Here is a 21,054-nt window from a genome sequence, read left to right as displayed (position 1 = left end):
TGGCATTGTGTTTTGAAGTTTTCTGTCCTATATTATTATTTACAAGTCGGGACACTTCCATCACTTTTTTTTTCATCACAGCAATGATTGTTTTTTCTCTCCATGTTATTATGGAGTTTCTGGTCGAGGCATGTCTATGTTGAATTCTCTGTGATGGTTTCACTGTCTGTGCAGATGTGTCTCCAGTTATTACTGGCAAAATAACATGTATGACTAGAAGAGGCATCTGACCAGTTACTGTTTGTACTGAAGAAGTTTTATGAACGGCAGAACAAACACTCACTATTTTGATCATTTTTTAATCTGTGTTTTCTTAATAATTAAAACAATGTCACTGATTTTTCAGCATCTTAAATTTAAATATATTAAATAATATATATTTTTTTTATTATTATTTTTTGCTACATGTTACAAATAAATCAGGAAAATTATAATATATATATATATATGGTTTGTGGTCCAAACAAGACATTTGAGGACATTATCATTTTGGGGATTAGTATTCTATTGTCTTTGTTTTTTTTCACAATTTTTCTGACATTTTAAGGCTTAAGATTAATTGGTGAAAATAATCTACAGATTAATTAACATGAAAATAATCATTAGTTGCAGTCCCGGTGTCATGTTTAAAATGTGAGTTTCTCAGTGCGGGATGAGTGGGTGACAGAGTCAGTGGGTTTAGTCTCATGAGCTCTCCTATGAGAGACAGGCTTAGATGTAGGTCGCTGGGACTGGCATTGGAGTCTGCCAGTTCATGTGTATGTGTGTCATGAGCGGTTCTTGTCAACAGGGAGTGAGTGGAGTGCAGGTAATTCAGGAAGCTGGACTGAGCTATAAAAATGATGAAAAGAAAGACCGTCTTCCTGCTCTGTGGCAGCAGGGCGCTCAGTGTGAGTTTGGCTCAGTTCGCCCTCTGGGTCTTTCTTCAAACGTTGCTTTGTTTATTGGATACAGATCTTCTGGATTAGACTTGTACAGTGTTTTTCCCCCCCATAATCTAACCTGTAGGAATAGGTGCTGAGAACAGGAGTTCAGGAGCTCAAACTGTTGAAATCGCACACATCTGCACTCTCGAGTTCCTACTCTCCCTGCAGCCACTTATCTGTGGGATAATAACCAAGCAGAGAAGCTTTTATGTGGCTGACTCTGAGGTGGCATTGTTGGGTAGTTTTCATTAGTCAGCAGCCGCCTGTAGTCTGTCACTTTCTGTCTCATTAAGCCAACATTCACTTTTGATATTACATCCATGTATCAATGCACAACACTGTGTATCTGCGTAACTTTGACCAGTATTGGACCAATACTGTTAACTATCGTATCAGCTCATCCCTAGTTTTTAGGTGTATTAGTATGGACTCAGATTACCTCTGAAGTTTACGTTCTGCAGCTACGTAAAAAGGACATTTTTCTATCTGTTTTTGTCAACGGAAAACATATTTGATGACGACACATAAATATGGCAGCACGTATATGATGATAAACGATCAAGATGACCATAACAAAGTTATATTAACGTCTAAATTAAATAAAGCAGGTATCGAAGAAGGTTTTTACATTTGCTGACTTCCTTAGTGGCGATCACTTTCAGTTCATAGATTGATCATGTGATCTGGTGGGTGTGTTTGATTTGTACGGTTCCCAGGTCCCCATATTGTCCATTTGCTGTATGAAGCTCAGCAGGAAGTCTTTTTATCCAAGTTTCTTTGGCTTAAAAACAACTGCTGATAATTGACATCTGTGAGACTCAAACTACCAAAATGAAGTTACTGTAAAACCAAAACAATAAAAGTTGATGTCAAACAAAGGGAAACTGTATCATTTCTTATGTATCTTATCTCACTGTATGTCTATAAGACAGTGACACCTCTTAGTTTGGTAACTGCAGAAATACTAATGAAAACAACTTTCACTTTCCTTTTGAGTCCCCATTTGACTTTAATGAAGAGTGTTGTTGTTGACGTTTGTCCCACAGCTGTCTTGTGTCCTATCTAATGTTGCCCTCATCATAGTTAACATTCCAGTGAATTTAAAACTGGAGCACACATTGAGTCGGCAGTCGGCGCCAGTGTGTGTACATGTCAATTATAAATATGAGGAAACATGTAAAAAAATAAAGAAAATATGAATAGGTTAATATTAGTGAAAAAGTTTAGTCTGATTGCTACCACATCTATAAATAAGTGAACTGATTTGATTTATTTACTACTTCAGCTTCACTTTCATTCACTGTGCTCCTTTTTTCACTTCCCTCATCTCACACACACAATCACACACACACACACACTCAGGTTTGTGCAGCTATTCTTCTTAGGACGCTGCATTGAATTACATTCATTTGGCAAGCCTTATCCAAAACCTTAACCATCGTCAGTTAATGCCTAAGCCTAAACTTAAGCTAAACACATTCAAATCTTAGACCTAAACATAACCAGTTCCTCAAAAATTAGGTTTTGCATTAGCATTAGGACCAGGTTTTGGTCTCCATGAAGACTACTGGACATAAAGAGGCAACAAATACAAGAACACACACAAACACGCAGAGTATAAATCCTTCATCTTATGCTGCAGTAACATGCTCTGCATCCTAATCCCGACAAAGTTGCTCAAAATAAGAGTCAGTGTGATGGAGATGGCTCAGATTTAAAGACAGACTTGGTTAGTGTCGGGTGAAGTGAAACTAACTGCCTTCCCTGCTTTCTGTTTTCACTACTGTACAGTTATGGCTTCAGTCTGTGGCTCATTTGCTGCAACTCTGCTCCATCGATTCCTTTTTTTCTCCTCTTTCTCCTCATATGACGCTGACTCCTCTATCTCTTTTCATGTTGTCTCCTTTAATTGGCCAAATCTGGTTAATATTTAACTGTGTCATAGCTGGAGTATGTTGTGTTCCATCCACCAAAACAAAAACAAAAAAAGGAAAAAGAAATGAAGAAAAAGTGGTCATGACCAGACAGCAGGTTCTCATTTCACACTAACATACAGCAAATGATTTCACCGATTAATTCCTCATCACCGGTCGAACACAAGTCACAAACAGTGTAAGAAAATTTGTCTTTGTTAAAACTAGAGAATGGAAAACCTCCTGTGTGTGAACACACTTCCTGACAGCTTAATGATGACATCTTTCTCACCTCAAATGACATCACACATAGTTTCTTTTATCCTTTAAAGACCTTTACATATACAGTCTCACCCATTGTACATTTAGCATCATAACCCATAAGGCTCTGAGCACCACCTCTGAACATCATAAAGTCAAACCCGCTTGTCAATCAATCAGGTTGTCAGTGTGTCTACAACTGTACACAGAGGCTGTAGTTTGTGACACACACACAAGGATCTTCAAACAAAGGTAGAGCGGCGTGATGGATCTTAAAGGTACACCAATGCAGTCAGGAATGTACAGAGCTGTGGTTTAGAGAAGTGAAACGAGTGCAGATAGGAGGGGCAGCATTAGGATTCAGAAAAAAACCAAATACCTAAAGGGAACGGACGTTTGGCCTCGTTCAGACTGCCATAAAAAGTGGGGGATGACTAAGACAATAAGAGGAAAAAGAGACAGATGACAGAGACACACTGGGACTGATGAGTTTATCACTGTGGTGTTATTGCACAGACTATGTTCTCAGCTTTATCTTTACCATTAGACAGCCTTTTCCAACAGGAAGTGAAGTTTACGTCGCTTTTTGTAAACAATTCAGACCTCACTCCAAATTTCATAGAGCAAATCAATCATTTTTACTGCCACTGTCAGTTACTTCAAGTCTTCATCTGGATTGACCTAAGTTCCCTTAACATCAGCAGCTCCAATGTCCTGATTGGAGTAGTGGTCGAGGCAGAAATTGCCCAACACCTCTTGTGTTTCTTGGGGATCTGGGGATCGAGTAATTAACTAAGTTACTCAAACTTGTGTCTTGTTGGAAAAGGCTATCTTAGCAGCCCATGACCGTGAGGAAAGAAACTGGGCTCGTAACTGGAAGGTTGCTGGTTCAATCCTGCCCCTGAGCAGGGCACCCAACCCCCCATTGCTCCCCAGAAAGTGCTGCACACTGCTGCTGCAAGACCTTTTCCTGTCACTCTGACTACTTCTTTCCCTCTTCACTTCTTTGGTGCTATCACACACACACACACACAGCCCTTTCTGAAATCATCAGCTTGACACTTGCTGTTTCTCTCGTCACGTTTCTATGGCAATAACAGCAAAACACAGCTTGGACTAATCTGTCCATGTCCAAAAAGGCCTTGCCCCACAGCTGAACCCAGTGGGCTGCAGGGAGACGGACAATCGTCTGCCAATACAGCTCAAAAACAAATCACGCCGATGCTCAATGCTTTCCTTCAGGCGCTGCATCAGCCAGTTATCTGCCGCTATCACCGGAGCGGGGCAAGTCTGGAACAAACCAGTCATACATGGCTCCTCCTTCTACTCAAACTTTAAAAATGACCTGAGGTCACTCAGTGAAGTTTGCTCTGAATGAGTGAAATGAAGAAAGTTCTGTTTCTGACAGGTTGTTGTGTTGTGTTTTTTTTTGTCTGCTCAAACAGAAACACCTTAAATCTGTAATGTTGTTAAAAACGTCGTGGGCGTCCAAGCTTTTTTTTTGTTGGTCACTGGTTCCTATTTTTATTGCCACCACTTCCCTTTGAGTGTAGTTGTAACTCAGTCACATGATGAAAATCTTTAAAACGTGCACAAATGAGATTTGATTGGCCAGAATCTGTGTTGGAATACTTGTATAATTTGATTTGATTGGCCACAGTTTGGAAAGTTGAAATATTTCTGGGCAATTTGTGAAGCATAAATGTGAGTGCAGCGTCTGTTACCGATAACAGGTTTCTTTTATATATCATTAGTGTAGCTCAAGCTCTATATTACTCACACAGATCAACTTTTTGTTTGTCTTTTAAAGATGTCAAGTGCAATATGTTGTCTTTAACTGTTGCAAGGGAGTCAAAAAAAAAGCCGAAATCACATTCATATAAAGTGTCAAATTCATCATTCATTCATTTACAAAACACTTGCTGCATGCACTAGAGAAAATATTTATCTTTTGATGCATTTTATTTTAAAGTTATTAGATTATGTAGTTTTGAAATGCATAAATTGCTGATTGAGCACCTACAAAGTAAAACAATATATTTACAAATGTCCAAACTGCAGAGAGTTGAGGCTCCTGAAAAGTCTCCAAAACCTCTAACAACCCACGTCCACTTTATGTAGTGCAACAACAATGCAGTGCAATCAATTCAAATTGTACTTTTTTTGTCCCTGTTACCGAAGAACAATCCACAAAAAGAATGATCGCTTGCTATTTAACAGTTCAAATAAACTTATTATTCATGGACCAAATTCAAAATATCATGTCATCGCTCAAATAAATGACATTATTACTATAATTGTAAAAAGCTCTACATGCAACAACATCATTGTGTTACATAACTGAGAGGTTTTCTCTTTGTAAACACAACATATGATTGAAAATGTGAATTACTAAATTACATGAACAAAGTGAGACATCATCAGGGTATATAAACCGTTTCCAAGTTCAAATTTAAGCACTTTTTAAGCGCTTTCAATGTCAACCTTTGCACCTTTTCCAAACAGCTTACGTTAATTGTACATTCATATGCACAATTAATATTTGACTTGTTGTATATCATAATAAAAGAGATTTTGTTATGCCATAAACAACCAAAATGGTGTTTGTCACTGTCACAACATTAAAATGTAAGCATTTCAAATGTAAGAATACAAGCACTCATATGAACCCTGCATCATATTTTATTATCTTGTAGTTTGAAGGACTATTTATAGCCCAGTCTTCTTGTTTTTTTCCCCCTCTTTAATAAGGCAAATCTACTTTTTTGAGTATAGTTTTGATGAGTTTCTTCAAATACACTCTATTTGGGACAGAAACATTTGTTCTTAAAGCACAATGACATTATTACACGTTAAGTTTTTGTTGGTAACGTTAAACCAAAGTTAGAGTCAGAAGTTATATTGAATCCCTATGAGTGTCTTCACTCCCAGCAGCTCAAGTCATTGAAGGATTTTGTTGTTTACTTTTCTCTGCCAGGCTTGAAAATAAATGTGCACCTCCTCCAAATGTATCCATGGCCTGTTTTTTTTTTCCCTTTTCTTCCCAACATGACACAATAATGCACACTACGTTTGTCGCCAGTGGTTACGCCAACATACTGACACAAACAACCACTCATGTCTACATTCACACCTATGGTTAATTTAGTCTCCAATTAACCTAACCTCAATCTGCATGTCTTTGGAATGTGGGAGGAAGCTGGAATTCCAGGAGAAAACACACACACACACACACAGAATATACCAACTCTATACAGAAATGCCTTCCCCTAACCTCTTGTCATTATATGAGATATATAATGAAAATAAACACTGGTGCACACGCAGGCGGAAGGAGCCCGCTCAGTAAATGTAGCACTCACTCACAGACGTGAGGAAAACCTTATGAGCACATCTGCGTCTATTTTCAACATCTGCACCACATCCCAAAATATGACTCTGTGATTCAGAGAGCAAAGGAAGTGTCCCAAACCGACCTCAACCGGCAGCTCCAAGCTGAACAAGCAAGAGGGGCCCAGCTTACATTTCAGCGACCATTGTTGCATCATCACACTGAAGCAATACTCAGCTTTGATTTCACATTTCATCTCACTTTTGTTTTTCTTCCATTCTCCACCCATTTTACTGGTTACGCATCAAAGTCTGGAGATCATTGGAAATGTTGCAACAGTGAAAAACTGGACATTTCCATGAAATGAGTTCTTTTTTTGCAGAAAACAGCAATTATTGATAGTGAATTTGACCTCTGCATTTAATCCTTGCTCAGGGGCACCCCAGCCCTTCACCCCATACCGTTTAAACTGGCAACCCTCTAATTAAAAGCCCAATTCCTTTCTTCTAGGTCATGGGTTGCCCATAAATACATGGTATGTTGGGAATTGAGGAGTTTTGAAAGTAGACAGATGGGGAAGGAGTGATGTATACATCAGAAGAATCCTAAGAATGTGTCCTTAGTTGCTTTTTACAACAGTGACCAAACTGTAACTATTTGGGACACAAATAGTTGACGTTTGCCCCTTTTACTCAGAGAGAACAAACGGAAAACACAGAGAGAGATAGTACAATTATTAGGCATGTGCCAATATAAGGTATTGATTTGATACTAGTCAAACTCGCTGGATCCCTTATTGAAAAAAATAATATTCCAATTTGATCCAAAAAGTCTAAATATAACATACATGGTGCGGATTGTTTATTTCTTCTATATGGATCAGAATAGTTGATACATACTGGGTTGTTCATTGGTGTTGTTAAAAATGAATGTGTTGGATTACCATAGACCACCTGATGCTAATGACGAACTAAGAATATACTGAATAACCCCTAGGGGGCGAATCCGGTGATTGTAAGAAGTCTATGATTTATAATGTCAGTAAACATTTTCCTGATGAGTTAATGATCTCAATTAGTTCTTAAATACAACATGGTGTCAATTTTGTAAATGATGTTGCCATTTAGAAGTAACTAGTCGATGCAAGGCTTCAGAAGTTGAGATTTGTCAGGGTGACGTCACGAACGGTCGTTACTTGCTCCAGACACAAATTTGTATTTTTCTTCGCAGTTGTGGCAGCAAGTAGCTTCACTTCAGATTATATTCCACCCAGTACAGTTGTGTGAGAATAATCCCCCCCAGTTGTCGCATTTAACCCAGAAGCCATCTGACTGAAATCCGAGCGCCGTGTCTGTCTTGTTGATTTGATAAGAAGAAATGGATTTTCTCGGTTGCTCTGAGATGTTGCCTGTCAGTGATGATGATGTAGCTCAAGTAGCCTCTCGGGACGGGAGGGGCTGCCAGGATCCTGACAAGACCCTCTTGTTCAGCTGAAGATTTGTTCCAGTTTAACATGGAGAATAGTGGGGCAGTCCAATTCAGTTTCCTCTGTGAATGAAAAGCTCTTTTCAATGCAGACTTGAGCGTAGTCCTATTTTCTTGTGAATGTCATTCTCACTTAGCCTATTGACCTATTCTGTGACTTGTTTCAGTTAGTTTTCATGTCACTTTGGTTCTATTTTGGGGTTTTACAAACACACTATTATGTGTGTGCATGACATCATGTTTTTTTCTCCATTCTTTGTTTCATTGGGTTATTTCTAATCTTAGTTTTGAAACTGTATAGATTTTTTTTACATGCATTTGTTTAAGAAAGGAAGGAAAATAAATATAAAAGCTCTATATAATTGTTAAAGGGATAGTGTGGTCGAATGAGGTATTACCTGAGGTAAAAAACAGACTTAACAAAACACTCATGTCATGAAATCAACACCTGCTTACGTCCACAATTTCTTAAGGATAATATATTCATCACTTAATCTCATTATTAGACTTTAAACCTCACACTCTCTGCACCAAAGTCCATAGAGAAAACCAGTCATTTAACATCAGGGCACACGTGTTATTAATCGACTGCTGCCTCCAATAGTAACAGTCACTATAAATGTTGTTATCTTGCAACTAAACTGTTTGAAATCCTGTGTTTGTATTTATCTAAGTGACATAAACTAACCAGCAGTAGATCAGCAACTCCTGTTTCCTTGTGAACGATTATTTTCTCCATCGACTTTGGTGCCGGAAACCTGTAATCCAACACATAGTGTCTTTAATAATCGGTCAAGTTCATTTAAATATTTAAATATTGCTGTTGTAATATATAACAGTTAGAGCGAACTGTTTATAAATAAGACCTTTTCATATTTTGGGGTCAGGAAGTGAAGCAGCTGCTTGATGATGGCACTTAAAGACTGAAAAGTAGCTGCAACTTGTCGCCCACATGCTCACAGAGACACGGGAGGTGACGGCTCTTTTTGAAGTGCTGATTAAAAAAAACAACTGAAGTCGAACTTAATGAACAAGCTTGTCTCCACTGACTGCAGCCTGAGGCAGACAAGGTCAAACAGATGGCAGATCAGCACTGATAAAACAACAATCAGATATGTATCATCTCTGCTCTCATCTCTTTTGACAATAGTCAGATAAAATCTATAGCAAGAGTCCAACATGGGTGCTCAGGCAGCCAGATAAGGTTGATACAACTCCACCTCTTTAGTTGTATTCTTCTGTTTTCACAGAAGAGGAAGAATCATTTTCCTTGTGCATGATGTAGTCCCTTTAAATTAAATTAAATTAAAATTCAATGATTCAACAGAAGTGAATTCATTATGATGCTTTATTTTATTGTTTCGTTGTTTCAGTTGCAACTGTTAGTTAGAAAACAGTGGGCTAATCTGACTGGCTGAGAGTTTTTCAAATTCCTCTTGGCCATTCTACAGAAGGGGATTGTTTATGCTGTGGAGGCTGCGGTCACTCACTGGATGTGCGGTGGGCGTCTGGCCAACCCGTAGCCCACAGAGACGGCCCGCTGCAGACCTTCCTGTCCTGTCAGCTGACTCGGTTTCCCAGGGTCTTCCAATCCAAAAGGCCATCCGAGTCAATCTCTGCAAACACACAGTGGAGGAGAAGCCGGGAAAAAAAATTGTTTACATTCGGACGGAGATGACTGAACGTTAGCGCCTAAACAGCGATTAGAAACGCAATGGGAGTCAATGTGTGTGGTTAGAAGCATCACAGTCACATGTCAACACAAAGAGCAGTCGATAAATGTTTGGAGAGTCTTTATTGTTTTTCGGTGTGTTTGTTTGTGTGTGTCACAGTCGCTGATGTAGGTCCCCCTCACAAAAGTGTCCTCTCGCCTGAACTTGAGTCAGCTTGGGTGAGATGAAAAAAGATGGCAGTTTACTTTGGGAACGCCTCTCACCCATCCCTGAAAGGCAAATGTGATCGTGGCATGATGCCTTATGCTGCAGAAATGTCCCCCTTTGCTGAAAACGCTTGATGCGTGGGAGTGTAAGAAGAAGAAGAAGAAGAATGGAGAGGGCATGAATGTTTTGGTTCGTGATCAGTTTGAGCCGGAAGGAGCCACTAAAGACAAGACTGACAGATTTCAGAAGAGTTTAAACACACACTGTAAGACATTTTTAGTCTGTTCAACTTGCAAACGGAAGTTCACCTGCTGCCTTAGAATTGCAATTCAACTCAACTTAAGCATTATCCTTGTTTTGACTAATAAACTCAAGTTAATAAAGTTGAGTAAAGTGCAGTGGTATAGTTATCTCAACATTCTTCTATTAGTTATAAAGTTGATTCAACTTTCAATCGCTTTGTGGTTCAACTCGTTACAGCAAATTCAAACAAATAAATATCCTGTATTTACAGAGATTTAAAAGTCACTTTCTGCATTATAATAAATTACAATTTCAAGTTGATACAACTATTTTATATTGACACAACTTGTCCTATCAAGTTAAGAAAATTTTAATTTCATATTTGTTTTAATTTGAATGTCTATTTTATTTTGACTGATGCTATCAAGCTTAATGATTTGAAATAATCACAATCGACTCTTGCAGCTCTTGCAGTCATTTATTTGAACCACGTTAAACAGCAGCTTAAAAAACAGCTGTGCTAACAAAACCAGCCAAAATGTCTAAACCACACCAAAGACAAGTTGTTAAGTATCATACATTTCCACATTATAATTTGGCCCAATGTGGTGTGGGTACTGGAGGTTCAGGCAGTATGTTGCTCCCATCAGCATGGCGAAGCCTGTGGGCACATCCTGTAGGTCATGAAGAATGATTGTCTCTTATACCACCACAGCCACGTTGAAGATTTTGAGAGCAAATGCACCGTGCCGAGATTCCTCATGTCCAATTAACAGTCCAACCTGCATTCCTCTCATCAAGGGTTTCTCCATGAGCCTGATGACGAAGATAAAGACAATTAAATTATCATAAAAGGAAAACATGTTTTTTTTTTTTTTTTATGAATGTCAAAATATACTGATAGAACAGTTGTGACATCTCATTATTTTATCAATACTTAAAAATTTTACAGACATAACCCCCTTTAATACAGCCTATTGAGGGCCAGGTTGCTGCATCTTTCTTAAATTGTACTGTTTTGTATAACATGTACTGATGCTGAACAGTGGTTGAACCTTTATTCTGACAAGGTCTGCACTAATACTCAATCTCAAATAAGATTGAGATACAGTCTGACATTAGCCAGGCTAGTCCTCCATTTTATTACTGTAAATTCTGTGTAGAAGATTTTGTTAAATATGTTGAGGACTGACAGTTTCAGATTAGTCCTTGGTAGTTGGAATATTGTATATATTTTAATTATGGCAAAAAAAAATCTGTATAAAAGACTAGGGCTGCAAATAACAACTATTTTCAAAATTCTTGATTAATCGTTGTTTCATCAATAAAATGTCAGTAAACATTGAAAATGTTGATCAGTGTTCTTCAAACCTGGAAATTATATTCCCAGTGAATATTCACATTTAAGAAGCTGAACAATCAGAAAACTTATTTTTTCTTATTTAAAGAAAAATACTCAAACCGATTAATCAATTATCAAAGTAGATGAAGATTAATTTATTAATCGAGTAATTTCTCCAGCCCTAGTAAATACATTGACTTACATCACACATCCTGATTACATCTGACGAATCCTCAGCCAGATCAAGTAAGGCAGCTGTTCTTTTGTGTTGGTTTGTGTCCTACACAAAAAAGGCAAGAGTATGTAAATGCAATAGAATCCTCTATAATCATCTTATTTTGGTACATACTTATAAGAAATTAGATTTGTTTTCCTGAACAGTCCATACCTCCTGTTGAAGACACTGTAGAACACTGCTCAGGTTTGACCTCCTCTTTGATGCCACCCCAGCTTTGTAGAGCTCCAACAGACTTGCCATTGTGGCATCTAGTCCTTCCAGAAATGACTCCAGCAGGTTTTTGGTGACAACTCTGTCGAACTCAGCACTCAGCTGAAACAAATGACAAAATACAGAAAAGGGGGCATGAGAGAAAGAAATTGGAGCTGCATAAAGCTTTATAAAGACAATGAAAATACACTAAAGGCTCCTTGCGCACTGAAGAATGGACAAAACTTACATTTCCACTTCATTAAATGCCCATTCTTGCAGATATCTGAAAATTGGGAAAAACATACAGTATATTAATTGTTTATCTGTAGGCATATTACACAAAATTATCAACACATTTACTTTTGTTTTATGCAGTGTTGCTGTTGGTGACAGAGACAATAGACTGATTTAAATTAAAATGTAATGTAAAATCCTTAACTATATCATGAGTGTGACTACCAGTCCCACAGCATCACTGACCCTCCTCATACACCCTTTTTCTGCTGGCTAAGACACACGTCAACAGACGGAACCAGTTTAGTCTACAGCAACATTCGTTTTAATTCAATAGTGACTGACGGAAACATCAGGTGATTACTAGTGTTGTCAAAATAAAAATATTTAATTGCGATTAATCACATTAATGTCATTGTTAACTCGCAATTAATCACACATTTTTTATCTATTCTAAATGTCCCTTGATTTATTTTTGTCCCATTATTTTTCTCATTTCAAAGCTCTTATCAACATAGAAAAGTGGATCAGCTTACTTTCTGCAAATGTTTTTTTTATTTTAAACAATATTGGCATATACTGTAGTGTAGGGCTGAACAATTAATACAAATGTTATTGAAATAGCAATACAGCTATTACAGCTATACAGGAGACGCAATATTTGTTCAAGCCAAAATGTGTCAAAATATTATTTTAGATTAATTATTATTACACATCTTATTCTACGAAGAGACATTACATAGCACATATACATACATGATATCAGACATACATTAGCCAGCTGCAGGTGAATATCTCTGTCACCCTGCATATTTTTGAGTTATTCCTCTTATTGTGCGAGCCGCACAATAATAAGAGAGGCTGTGTATCACCCTGCAGTGCTGTGAATAAAGTGCAGTTCTTCAACGCAGACAAAGTCCCACGATTTAGTGTGTTGTTGCCGTAACGAGCTAACCCGAGCTAAAGGAGCTAGCGGTCTTTGGACGTATCCTTACTACGGTTTGGGGGGGTCAGCCAGCTTAGTTGATAACACTGCATACATCATTACTTGGATGTAGGGAGTGCGGCGAGAAATGATCCAGGCTGTGTTGGATACGCAGAGCCCGCTTGGAGACGGAGGAGCGCTGTCATCCACTCAAAGCGTAACGTTCACCTACTACTCTTTCCGGTCTAGCTATATCCGGTGTGGTGTTGTAGTTTTTTTAACGTTACTAGTTGTTGCAACAGTATGTGAAAAAACTACAAATTTTGCTCGGCCAAAAGGAACGTTGATATCGCGATAAAAAAAATTGCCGCCGTTAAAATTAGGTTTGCTTTTACGCCGCTAATTACGTGTTTAACTGACAACACAGGTTTACATTGGAAAAAAAAAATTAAAATTAAACGAAGGTCCGACGCAAATGAAGGTCTCATCTCTCCGTCTAGCTAAAAACCAGACATATTAAATATATATAAAAACGGACCTAATTGGTTAATGTTTTTGAATTATGTACTTTTTTTAGAAAAGGCGCGGTTAAGGAAATTTGCCCACAATGAGTCTAACAAGGTCACGGTAGTTAGCTTATTATCGACTTCAATTAAGTTTTCAGCTACAGTTAAAAACTAAAATCTACATTCAAACATCATTTTAAACAACATTAAGATTGATTTACACATACTTAATCAAAAGATATATATAAAAACTCACCTTCGGTAAGGTAAATCAGTAGGAAAGTTCCTCTCCTTTAGGGGTCCTGCTGCTCCAACTCGATGAGAAAAAGAGTCCGCCACTATTCACAGGTTGTTATCAGGTAGCGCTGCATATTATCCATCCGCCATGGAAAGTAGTCCTCTTTTGTTTACCACTTTTTTCTATATTTATAGATTATAGATTCATAATTGTGAACACAAAACTTAGCTGTATGTGCAGACAGGTCATTTTATATACCTTTAAACTTTGCCATGGTTTAAAGACGATTTTCTTTCAAGATTAAAAGTAATAGCTGCTTTTTTTTTCCATCTTGCCACCTGCCATCCCCCCTCACCCCTGCTCAATGAAAGCCCGCCCTTTTCACCACCCACGCACAATTTAATCATAACTCAGAAATTCTAGTTAAGTGAACACATCAAGATCATCAATTGTCAACACAACATAGAACTTAAAGTTTAAATTCAGAAAACGTGCAAACTTAAGTTTAAAATCCAAAACTTGTCAGAGCTCTTTGAGTTAAATAGAAGTATTAATTTGACATAACTAAAAGGGGCTGTAGCGTTTTACAGTGCAGAGGAACAGATTTATTACCCTTGTAATGGCTTTTTAATTTGATGTGGAGGTGAAAGTATTCACACTTTAGTGGTCGTTACTTTAAGGGTTTGTTTAATCCTTTTTAACTTAGTTACCATTTTCGTTAGAGCAGTTTGGTTGTCATGGATAAGAAGGCTCTGTGCTGACTGTAGATTTGTTCCCATGGCAAGACAAGGGAACACATTTACAAATGTCTTAGTTTATATTAAAGCGTTATTCTGGCTAATATAAGTAAAACAGGCATTTAAAACAAAAATAATTTAAATTAAGAAATAAACACAATAAGTTACAGAGAGAAAAAAAACTAGTAAATAAGGACAAGGAAAGAAGGTCTTGGGCGTCAATTTGGAAAAACTTAGCTTTAGCATTACCGTCATTGTCCACAAGTTTGTTCCAGATCTGTAGAGTGTAGAAACTGAATGCTGCTTCTCCATAGTTTTAGAAAGTGAACCTGTCTCAAAATGTCAGAGAAGTTAAAAGAAAATGCTTCAGTTAAAGTCAACTTAAAGTCACTAAATGTTTAAAAATTAGGATTCAAATCATGTCAAATTCAGCAACATTCTCTTCTCTGAAACACTGGGGGCGTGTCCACAGGAGGAGGCGAGCGCACACATGAACAGACAATTTAGTGGGGACCAAAACAGCTGAAGCATCAGTATTTACATTACATGTAAGTCGCTTTGGATAAAAGCGTCTGCTAAAATGACATGTGATGTAACCGTCAGTATTTATACATAATTTAAATGTAAACACTGTGGTATCAAACCTCTTGTTCAACAGACATCTAGAGACGCAATGCTTTGGTCCCCACTAAAGCGCTAAGTAATTGTTAGCTGCAGCCTCACAGCAGGAGTCTTCTAAGTGAAGAAAATGTAATATCTTCAACATTAGCCAGACACATACAAGAGAACATGTAAGAAAGCAGATGGCCTAGATTCTGTGGGGATTTTACACACCGTCACTGACGTGTTCCCCACCTTTCCCCTCAAAACAACTCTTTATTTCCCCTCAGTCTCATCTTCTGCTGAAGTGCTTACACACTGGGGCCCACTGCAGCAAGGGGCCTATTCATGAAGTTTAAGAGAGAGCGACGGGAAATACAAAGCGCTCCCCACACACAGGAGAGGGCTGTGAGCGCAGCTCTGACCCCTGAAGGATGTGTGTGGGATGCACCCAGGCACTCTGGCCCCGCCAACTCGGACCCAGGCTCCGCCCTCTGGACTTGACCTTTCACTAAACCCCTGCAACTCCCCAAAGCAACCTCAGAAAGACGCGCAACTGTCAATCTGAGTCCCGCCAGAGAGACACGAGTGAATGACATGAGGTCTGACTGTTTATCGACTGCTGCCAGCTGAAAACCTCTGAAGGGTTTCTCCCATGGTAAATGTTGGCTCACAGCATTGAGCCTAAAACCGAAGAAGAAGCCAAACAGTGAGAATGAAACCGCTCACAAACCAGCAGCTGAAAGCACTGATAAAAGACATGCCCTTCAGCTGAACTCTGTGTCTTCAGCCATAAATTTCCATTCAATGCTCCCAATATTTCTGCACAGAAACATCAGAGGTGCTTTTTTTTTCATGCTGATGGGGAAGTCCTGGCCTAACGCCATTTTTTTAATATGTCCATATATTTCCACACCAAGAAATGTTTATAACCGTTCTGAATTTAGGAGTTTTTCTGTTGCAACACCTCTGAGACTTTACCGTACATGTCTCTGTCTGTGCTTCCAGTGCTGGACCAGATCCTGATGGAGCTCCACCGCTTCCTGCTCATTCTGGACAGGGAGAACCTGAGTGGGAACGCCACCATTCAGAAGGGCTTGCTCTCTGATCTTCTCCAATCCTACAGAATCTCCAACGGTACGAGGAAAAACTAAAACTAAACTACATACATGCAAATAGACTGATATACTGTGTACAGTAATACAGCAGGGCGATGCAACAGAGGAGATTTTTCATTAAGAATGTGGATTAGACTAAGCTCCACAGCTTAGTTCCCCAAAGACAAATTACAGCCTGGAAAACATCCACTGTATCAATGAGGCTCTACTGATACACATGTCAGAGCAGCCAGTATGCTGTGGGGGGTGCTTATCATGACAAGCTGCCTTTGAAAAAAAACAACAAAAACAAAACAGAACTTGAATTACAACTGTTAAAACTTGGTAGTGAGGAAATAAAACAAGAAACACAACAGACTAAACTTCATGTCGTCGCTGCGGTTTTATCCATGGTCTGATGTTGGGGAATATTATCTTTGTTTTGACTTTGGAAACAGGTTTTTACGTCATTGTGACATATAATGGACATGTGGAGAACAACATTAGAGGAAGAGAGAGTTGCCAACATATCTTGATCATATTTCCTTCCAGTTTACTGTAAATTAAGTGATCTGAGACAGAAACAGACCTATGCACATCCTCTGGTTTATGAGGAAATATGGCCTGTGACAGGAGACTAATAATAGAGAGAGAGAGAGGGCGCTCCCGTTGGCTTTCAGCATCAGTCAATATGTTTACATGACATTAAATACAAAAAATTGAATTAGTGTGTTAGTTCCACTTCACCTGGACTTTTAAAAACACATGTCAACATGTCAGTCTGACTGAAACTTTGCTAAATCAAACATCTCAAAGTCGGACTAACACACCCAGATAATGTGGACCCATTAGTACACAGAAGAAGAAAACTGTGTAAAGGCCAGACTGGTGCATTTCTGGATTGACAAAAAGACTGAAATTCAGCCAAAATAATTAAATATTTTGAAGTTAACGGTCGACATGGGCGATATGTCCAGGGTGTGACCCCGCCGTCTTCCAGTCACAGACAAGATTCATACATTGGTGGTGTCAGCTTCTCAGTCCCTTATTCCTAAATGGTTGAATAACTGCCAGATATCGAAAGTGAAAGTTATCTTGGGAAAATGCGGCAGAAGCACTCGCTCATTGAACATTGTTTGACAATTCTACCTGCCATAACATCGAAATAAATCCAGGCAGCCTGATTATCATGATGGTCAGGAGAGGGTTATGCATAAAGCAGCTTATCCTAACAAGCTGAAAGGGACAAATCTCCCGCTATAGCGGCGTTGGACACGCTTCTTTTATACAGGGACAGGATAGTAGTACTATAGTTCAGAGTAACCTCAAATACAATCAACTGATTTTTTTATTAAAATCACTGCGTATATTGTAAATGATTCAAAAGTAAACAATGATTTTGCTGTGAACGATTCCTTTAAGTGATAAAATCTTGGCTGCTCTCAGTTTTGAGTTGACTGCAGAAACAATAGTCTATGTAGAGGCCCAGCAGCTCTATGAAATACGAGTAGTTCTTTGCATTTATTAACATTCATGTAGCGTTGGCAATCACTTACATTGTAATGGTGTTTTTTTTCATTAGTTAATGGGATAGTTCACGCTTTTTATGTACCCTTAAAAGTATTTATTGGGAAGGTCAAACAGAACACAGCATACACTTGTGGGTTCAAATGACTACATGTACGTATGTAATCTGCCACAATCCCTGCTGGTGTTGTTGGACAAAGTCATATTTCCAGTAAAATAATCAGAAAGCTCTCCACACTATAAATCTTCCCCGTATTTAATATTGTGGTTCGTGTGTCTACATGACTGTTGCTCTGGTTGAGGTCTCACCACAAATGTTTTACTACTGGTCACTGAAATGTTTGTTAGACAAACTGTCAGTTTGTCTGTCCTCGTGCACTCAATCTTATGTAACATATGGTCAAGCATTTTCTTTCCCACAATTCATTGAGCTTACATTACTGACATTTTGGCCTATCAAGCAGCCCACTCTGTTATTATTTTGCTATTGTAAACTCTCAGGATTACACTGAAACCCTTGCAGGCTTCTATTAACTAATACATGTGGGGCTTTTTATCCCATTTTTGGTTCTCTAATAGCTCTTTGGGGTCACTGAGCTCAACCTCTTTGTGTGCATTCTTACCTCCACTGCAACATTATCAGATTGACATTTCGATTCTGTGACCGATCGTGGTTATTAGCTGGCGCTGACAAGGAATCTAAACTCAGACAAAGCACCTCTCGCTTCATTATAAAATGATGTATGGCCCGTTAAAGCGTCCTGTCAAACAACAAATGACACGCTTGTTTTTCTACTCACTGACTCGACATGAAAGTGGCGCAACTGCTGGTGGCACGTTGTGATTTATGATGCCTGGAAGTCACTCTGTTCCACTGTGAGCTGGTCTGACAGGCCTCGTCTGAGCCTCAGCTGCTAAATGTGTGATTAACTTGGGATAATGAATGACCCAGAAACCTCAGGCTACATCTGCGCGACTCCCATTTTCATTTAAAAACACACGATTCTGCTCCGGATACACCTGCGGGCCACATTACTGCTGCGTTACTGTCCCGACCAGCGCAGTTGGAAAGTGCTTATGGCTGCGTGTTCGATTGAAAACTCCCAGGCTGTATTTTAGTCTGGGAGAAGGAAAAAGAGACTTCTGAACTTGATGATCCACTATGAAAAACTCTTTTCACCTCATCGTTGCACACAAGAGAAGTCCATGCTTTGACATTTCACCATTGTTGTTTCTTGAATACTTTATGAAACTAGGTAAACAAGTGCAGAGGGGATAATAAGCTTCCTGTTTATATCATGTGCACAATGGTCACACATTTCTGTTGTGTTAGGATGCAACGTATTTCTAAGGCGCAGCAGAAAAGCGTTTATGATCTGAAGTTGTTTTTTAAATAAAAATGATTCATTTAGACAGCTTAAACTAAGTGTTATCCCCAACCCTAACCAGTGAGTACTCAACCCCAGCCCTAACCCTAACCACAATTCAAATCCGACACCTAAACTTCAGGACCAGGTTTTGTCCCTGACAAGGTCAGTGTTAATGCCTGAACGGGTCCTAAAGAGAAGAACAAATACACACACACACACACACTTCCATGTTCAGGTCCTGGACTTGTCTCTGCATACTTCCTCTCCTGGCTCCAAGCTGTATCATTTTTCCGAAGCTGCATTTATCCTCTAGGGATGCTCACTTCCTTTGAGAAACAGATTATTAATAGCGTTTCAACTCTGTTCCCCTAAAACTTGGTTTCACTGTACAGGCAAAACATGGTCTCATTCTGCTGCCGCTGTTTGATTTCACCTCACGATCTCCATTTCAAAAGGCGAAACCTTCTCTAGAGTATCACCAAAAGGTTAGAGTTCTGTTTGATTTCCTCTCAGGGTAAAATCTTAGTCAGCTAAAGTTTGTTAATTCAATCAAACGACCTTCCTCAAAACTGCACCGCAGCTGTGGAACTAATTCACTTTAGAGCAACCAGCTGCACTGTGTTGTCCCACAACTGCAGAAGAGACGCTCCAACTCTTGATGTGGCTGTGTAACGACATTGTCTTTGATAGTTTGTAATTACTGCACCATGTTAAAGCTGCAGGAGGCAAGAACACAAGCAAAAGTTGATTGTTGAGTCTCATCTCCAGGTTGTTACATAATAGTATGTTGGGATTGACGCTCTCTGATCCTGCAAAGCGTATTAAAACAGGTTTAATTGTGTTTTTGGGCTCTTTTAACAAACGGCATCAGTCAGATACATGTGGACAATACATGCACAATGTCAAGATCAGCTGGACAGTTTCAAGATTGAAGATTTAACCGGCCACATGCTCGTCTTTTAAACAGGAATTTCACTGACATCACGTGCAGCCAGGAAACCTATCAGATGATGGCAGTGATATTCAATTAGTGATTTTTACAGCCACACCCAACAGGGGCGCCCTCTTCTGGCTAACTGCGACATCAGTCCTCCGCTCTGGGCTTCACTATTAAAAACGGGAAGACTACTCAGATCACACAAAAAAAAAATAGACCTCTTCATTGCTGCATAGAGCTGTCTGTGATATCTCCCTTACATGTGATTGTGTGTGTGCTAAATGTGTGATTTAGCATACACACACATATATATATATATATTATATATATATATATATATATATATATATATATACACATATATACATACATACACACACATATATACATACATACATATACACACACATACACACACATATATACACACACACACACACACACACACATATACATACATATACACACACACATATACACACCCACACACACACATACACACACACACATATACACACACAGACACTCTTCGCAGCATGTATGTGCTTCTGACCTCAGTTTAAGGCTGGCTGTGAACTCTAGATAAAGTTGTGTTGTCTTCACATTTTGCATAAATGATGGGACCCTTCACACTGACCTGTAAATATATGTATACAATCACACAAATATTTAGATGGTTACGCAAACAGGAGTCATGTTCACTTGTCTGTGTTTAACTCCTGTCATCGTGTAAACTTTCCATTTCCCCCGCACTGCTCTTCAAAGGAATCCCCGGCCTTGACTGTAACCTAGATCCTTTTCTTAGTTTAATATAAAGCCGTATCATGTCTGACTTAGTGTGCCTCTAGTGGACACATCATGCGATACTCAAGTGCAGTCCTCATTTTGTAAGTGTGTAAACTCTTTTGAAGTCTATAGATCAGGTTTAGGACTGTGTGTCTCATTGTGCACACTTCAAAGTTAGACGTGATACAGTACTCCATCTGTGCAACCAAGGAGTTGTCCGACTAAAGTCTGATGAATGCCCGTCACAGTAACAGTGGGTGTCAATAATGGGCCCATCTGTCTGCAC

The 21,054-nt window shown here is 38.9% G+C and overlaps 1 protein-coding gene and 1 long non-coding RNA gene across 2 annotated transcripts in view; one reads left to right on the top strand and one right to left on the bottom strand.

The window, feature by feature from the left end:
- afap1l2 (actin filament associated protein 1-like 2) overlaps positions 1-21,054 on the top strand; it is a 51,101-nt gene that overhangs the window by 4,289 nt on the left and 25,758 nt on the right. Inside the window, exon 2 of the mRNA XM_058621032.1 lies at positions 16,060-16,188. Coding sequence (XP_058477015.1) covers positions 16,060-16,188 — 129 coding nt within the window. The remainder of the gene's footprint in view (positions 1-16,059; positions 16,189-21,054) is intronic.
- Positions 10,504-14,228, bottom strand: LOC131448503 (uncharacterized). The gene is made up of 6 exons (XR_009234201.1): positions 14,214-14,228; positions 13,733-13,896; positions 12,059-12,094; positions 11,770-11,931; positions 11,584-11,661; positions 10,504-10,855 (listed from the first exon to the last, which is right to left on the bottom strand). It is a non-coding gene; the product is annotated as an uncharacterized LOC131448503 (long non-coding RNA).

The sequence above is a fragment of the Solea solea genome, chromosome 21 (assembly GCF_958295425.1).
Source record: "Solea solea chromosome 21, fSolSol10.1, whole genome shotgun sequence".
NCBI lineage: Eukaryota > Metazoa > Chordata > Actinopteri > Pleuronectiformes > Soleidae > Solea > Solea solea.
The sequence above is the reverse complement of the archived record's forward strand: the minus strand, read 5'-3'. Positions and strand labels throughout refer to the sequence as shown.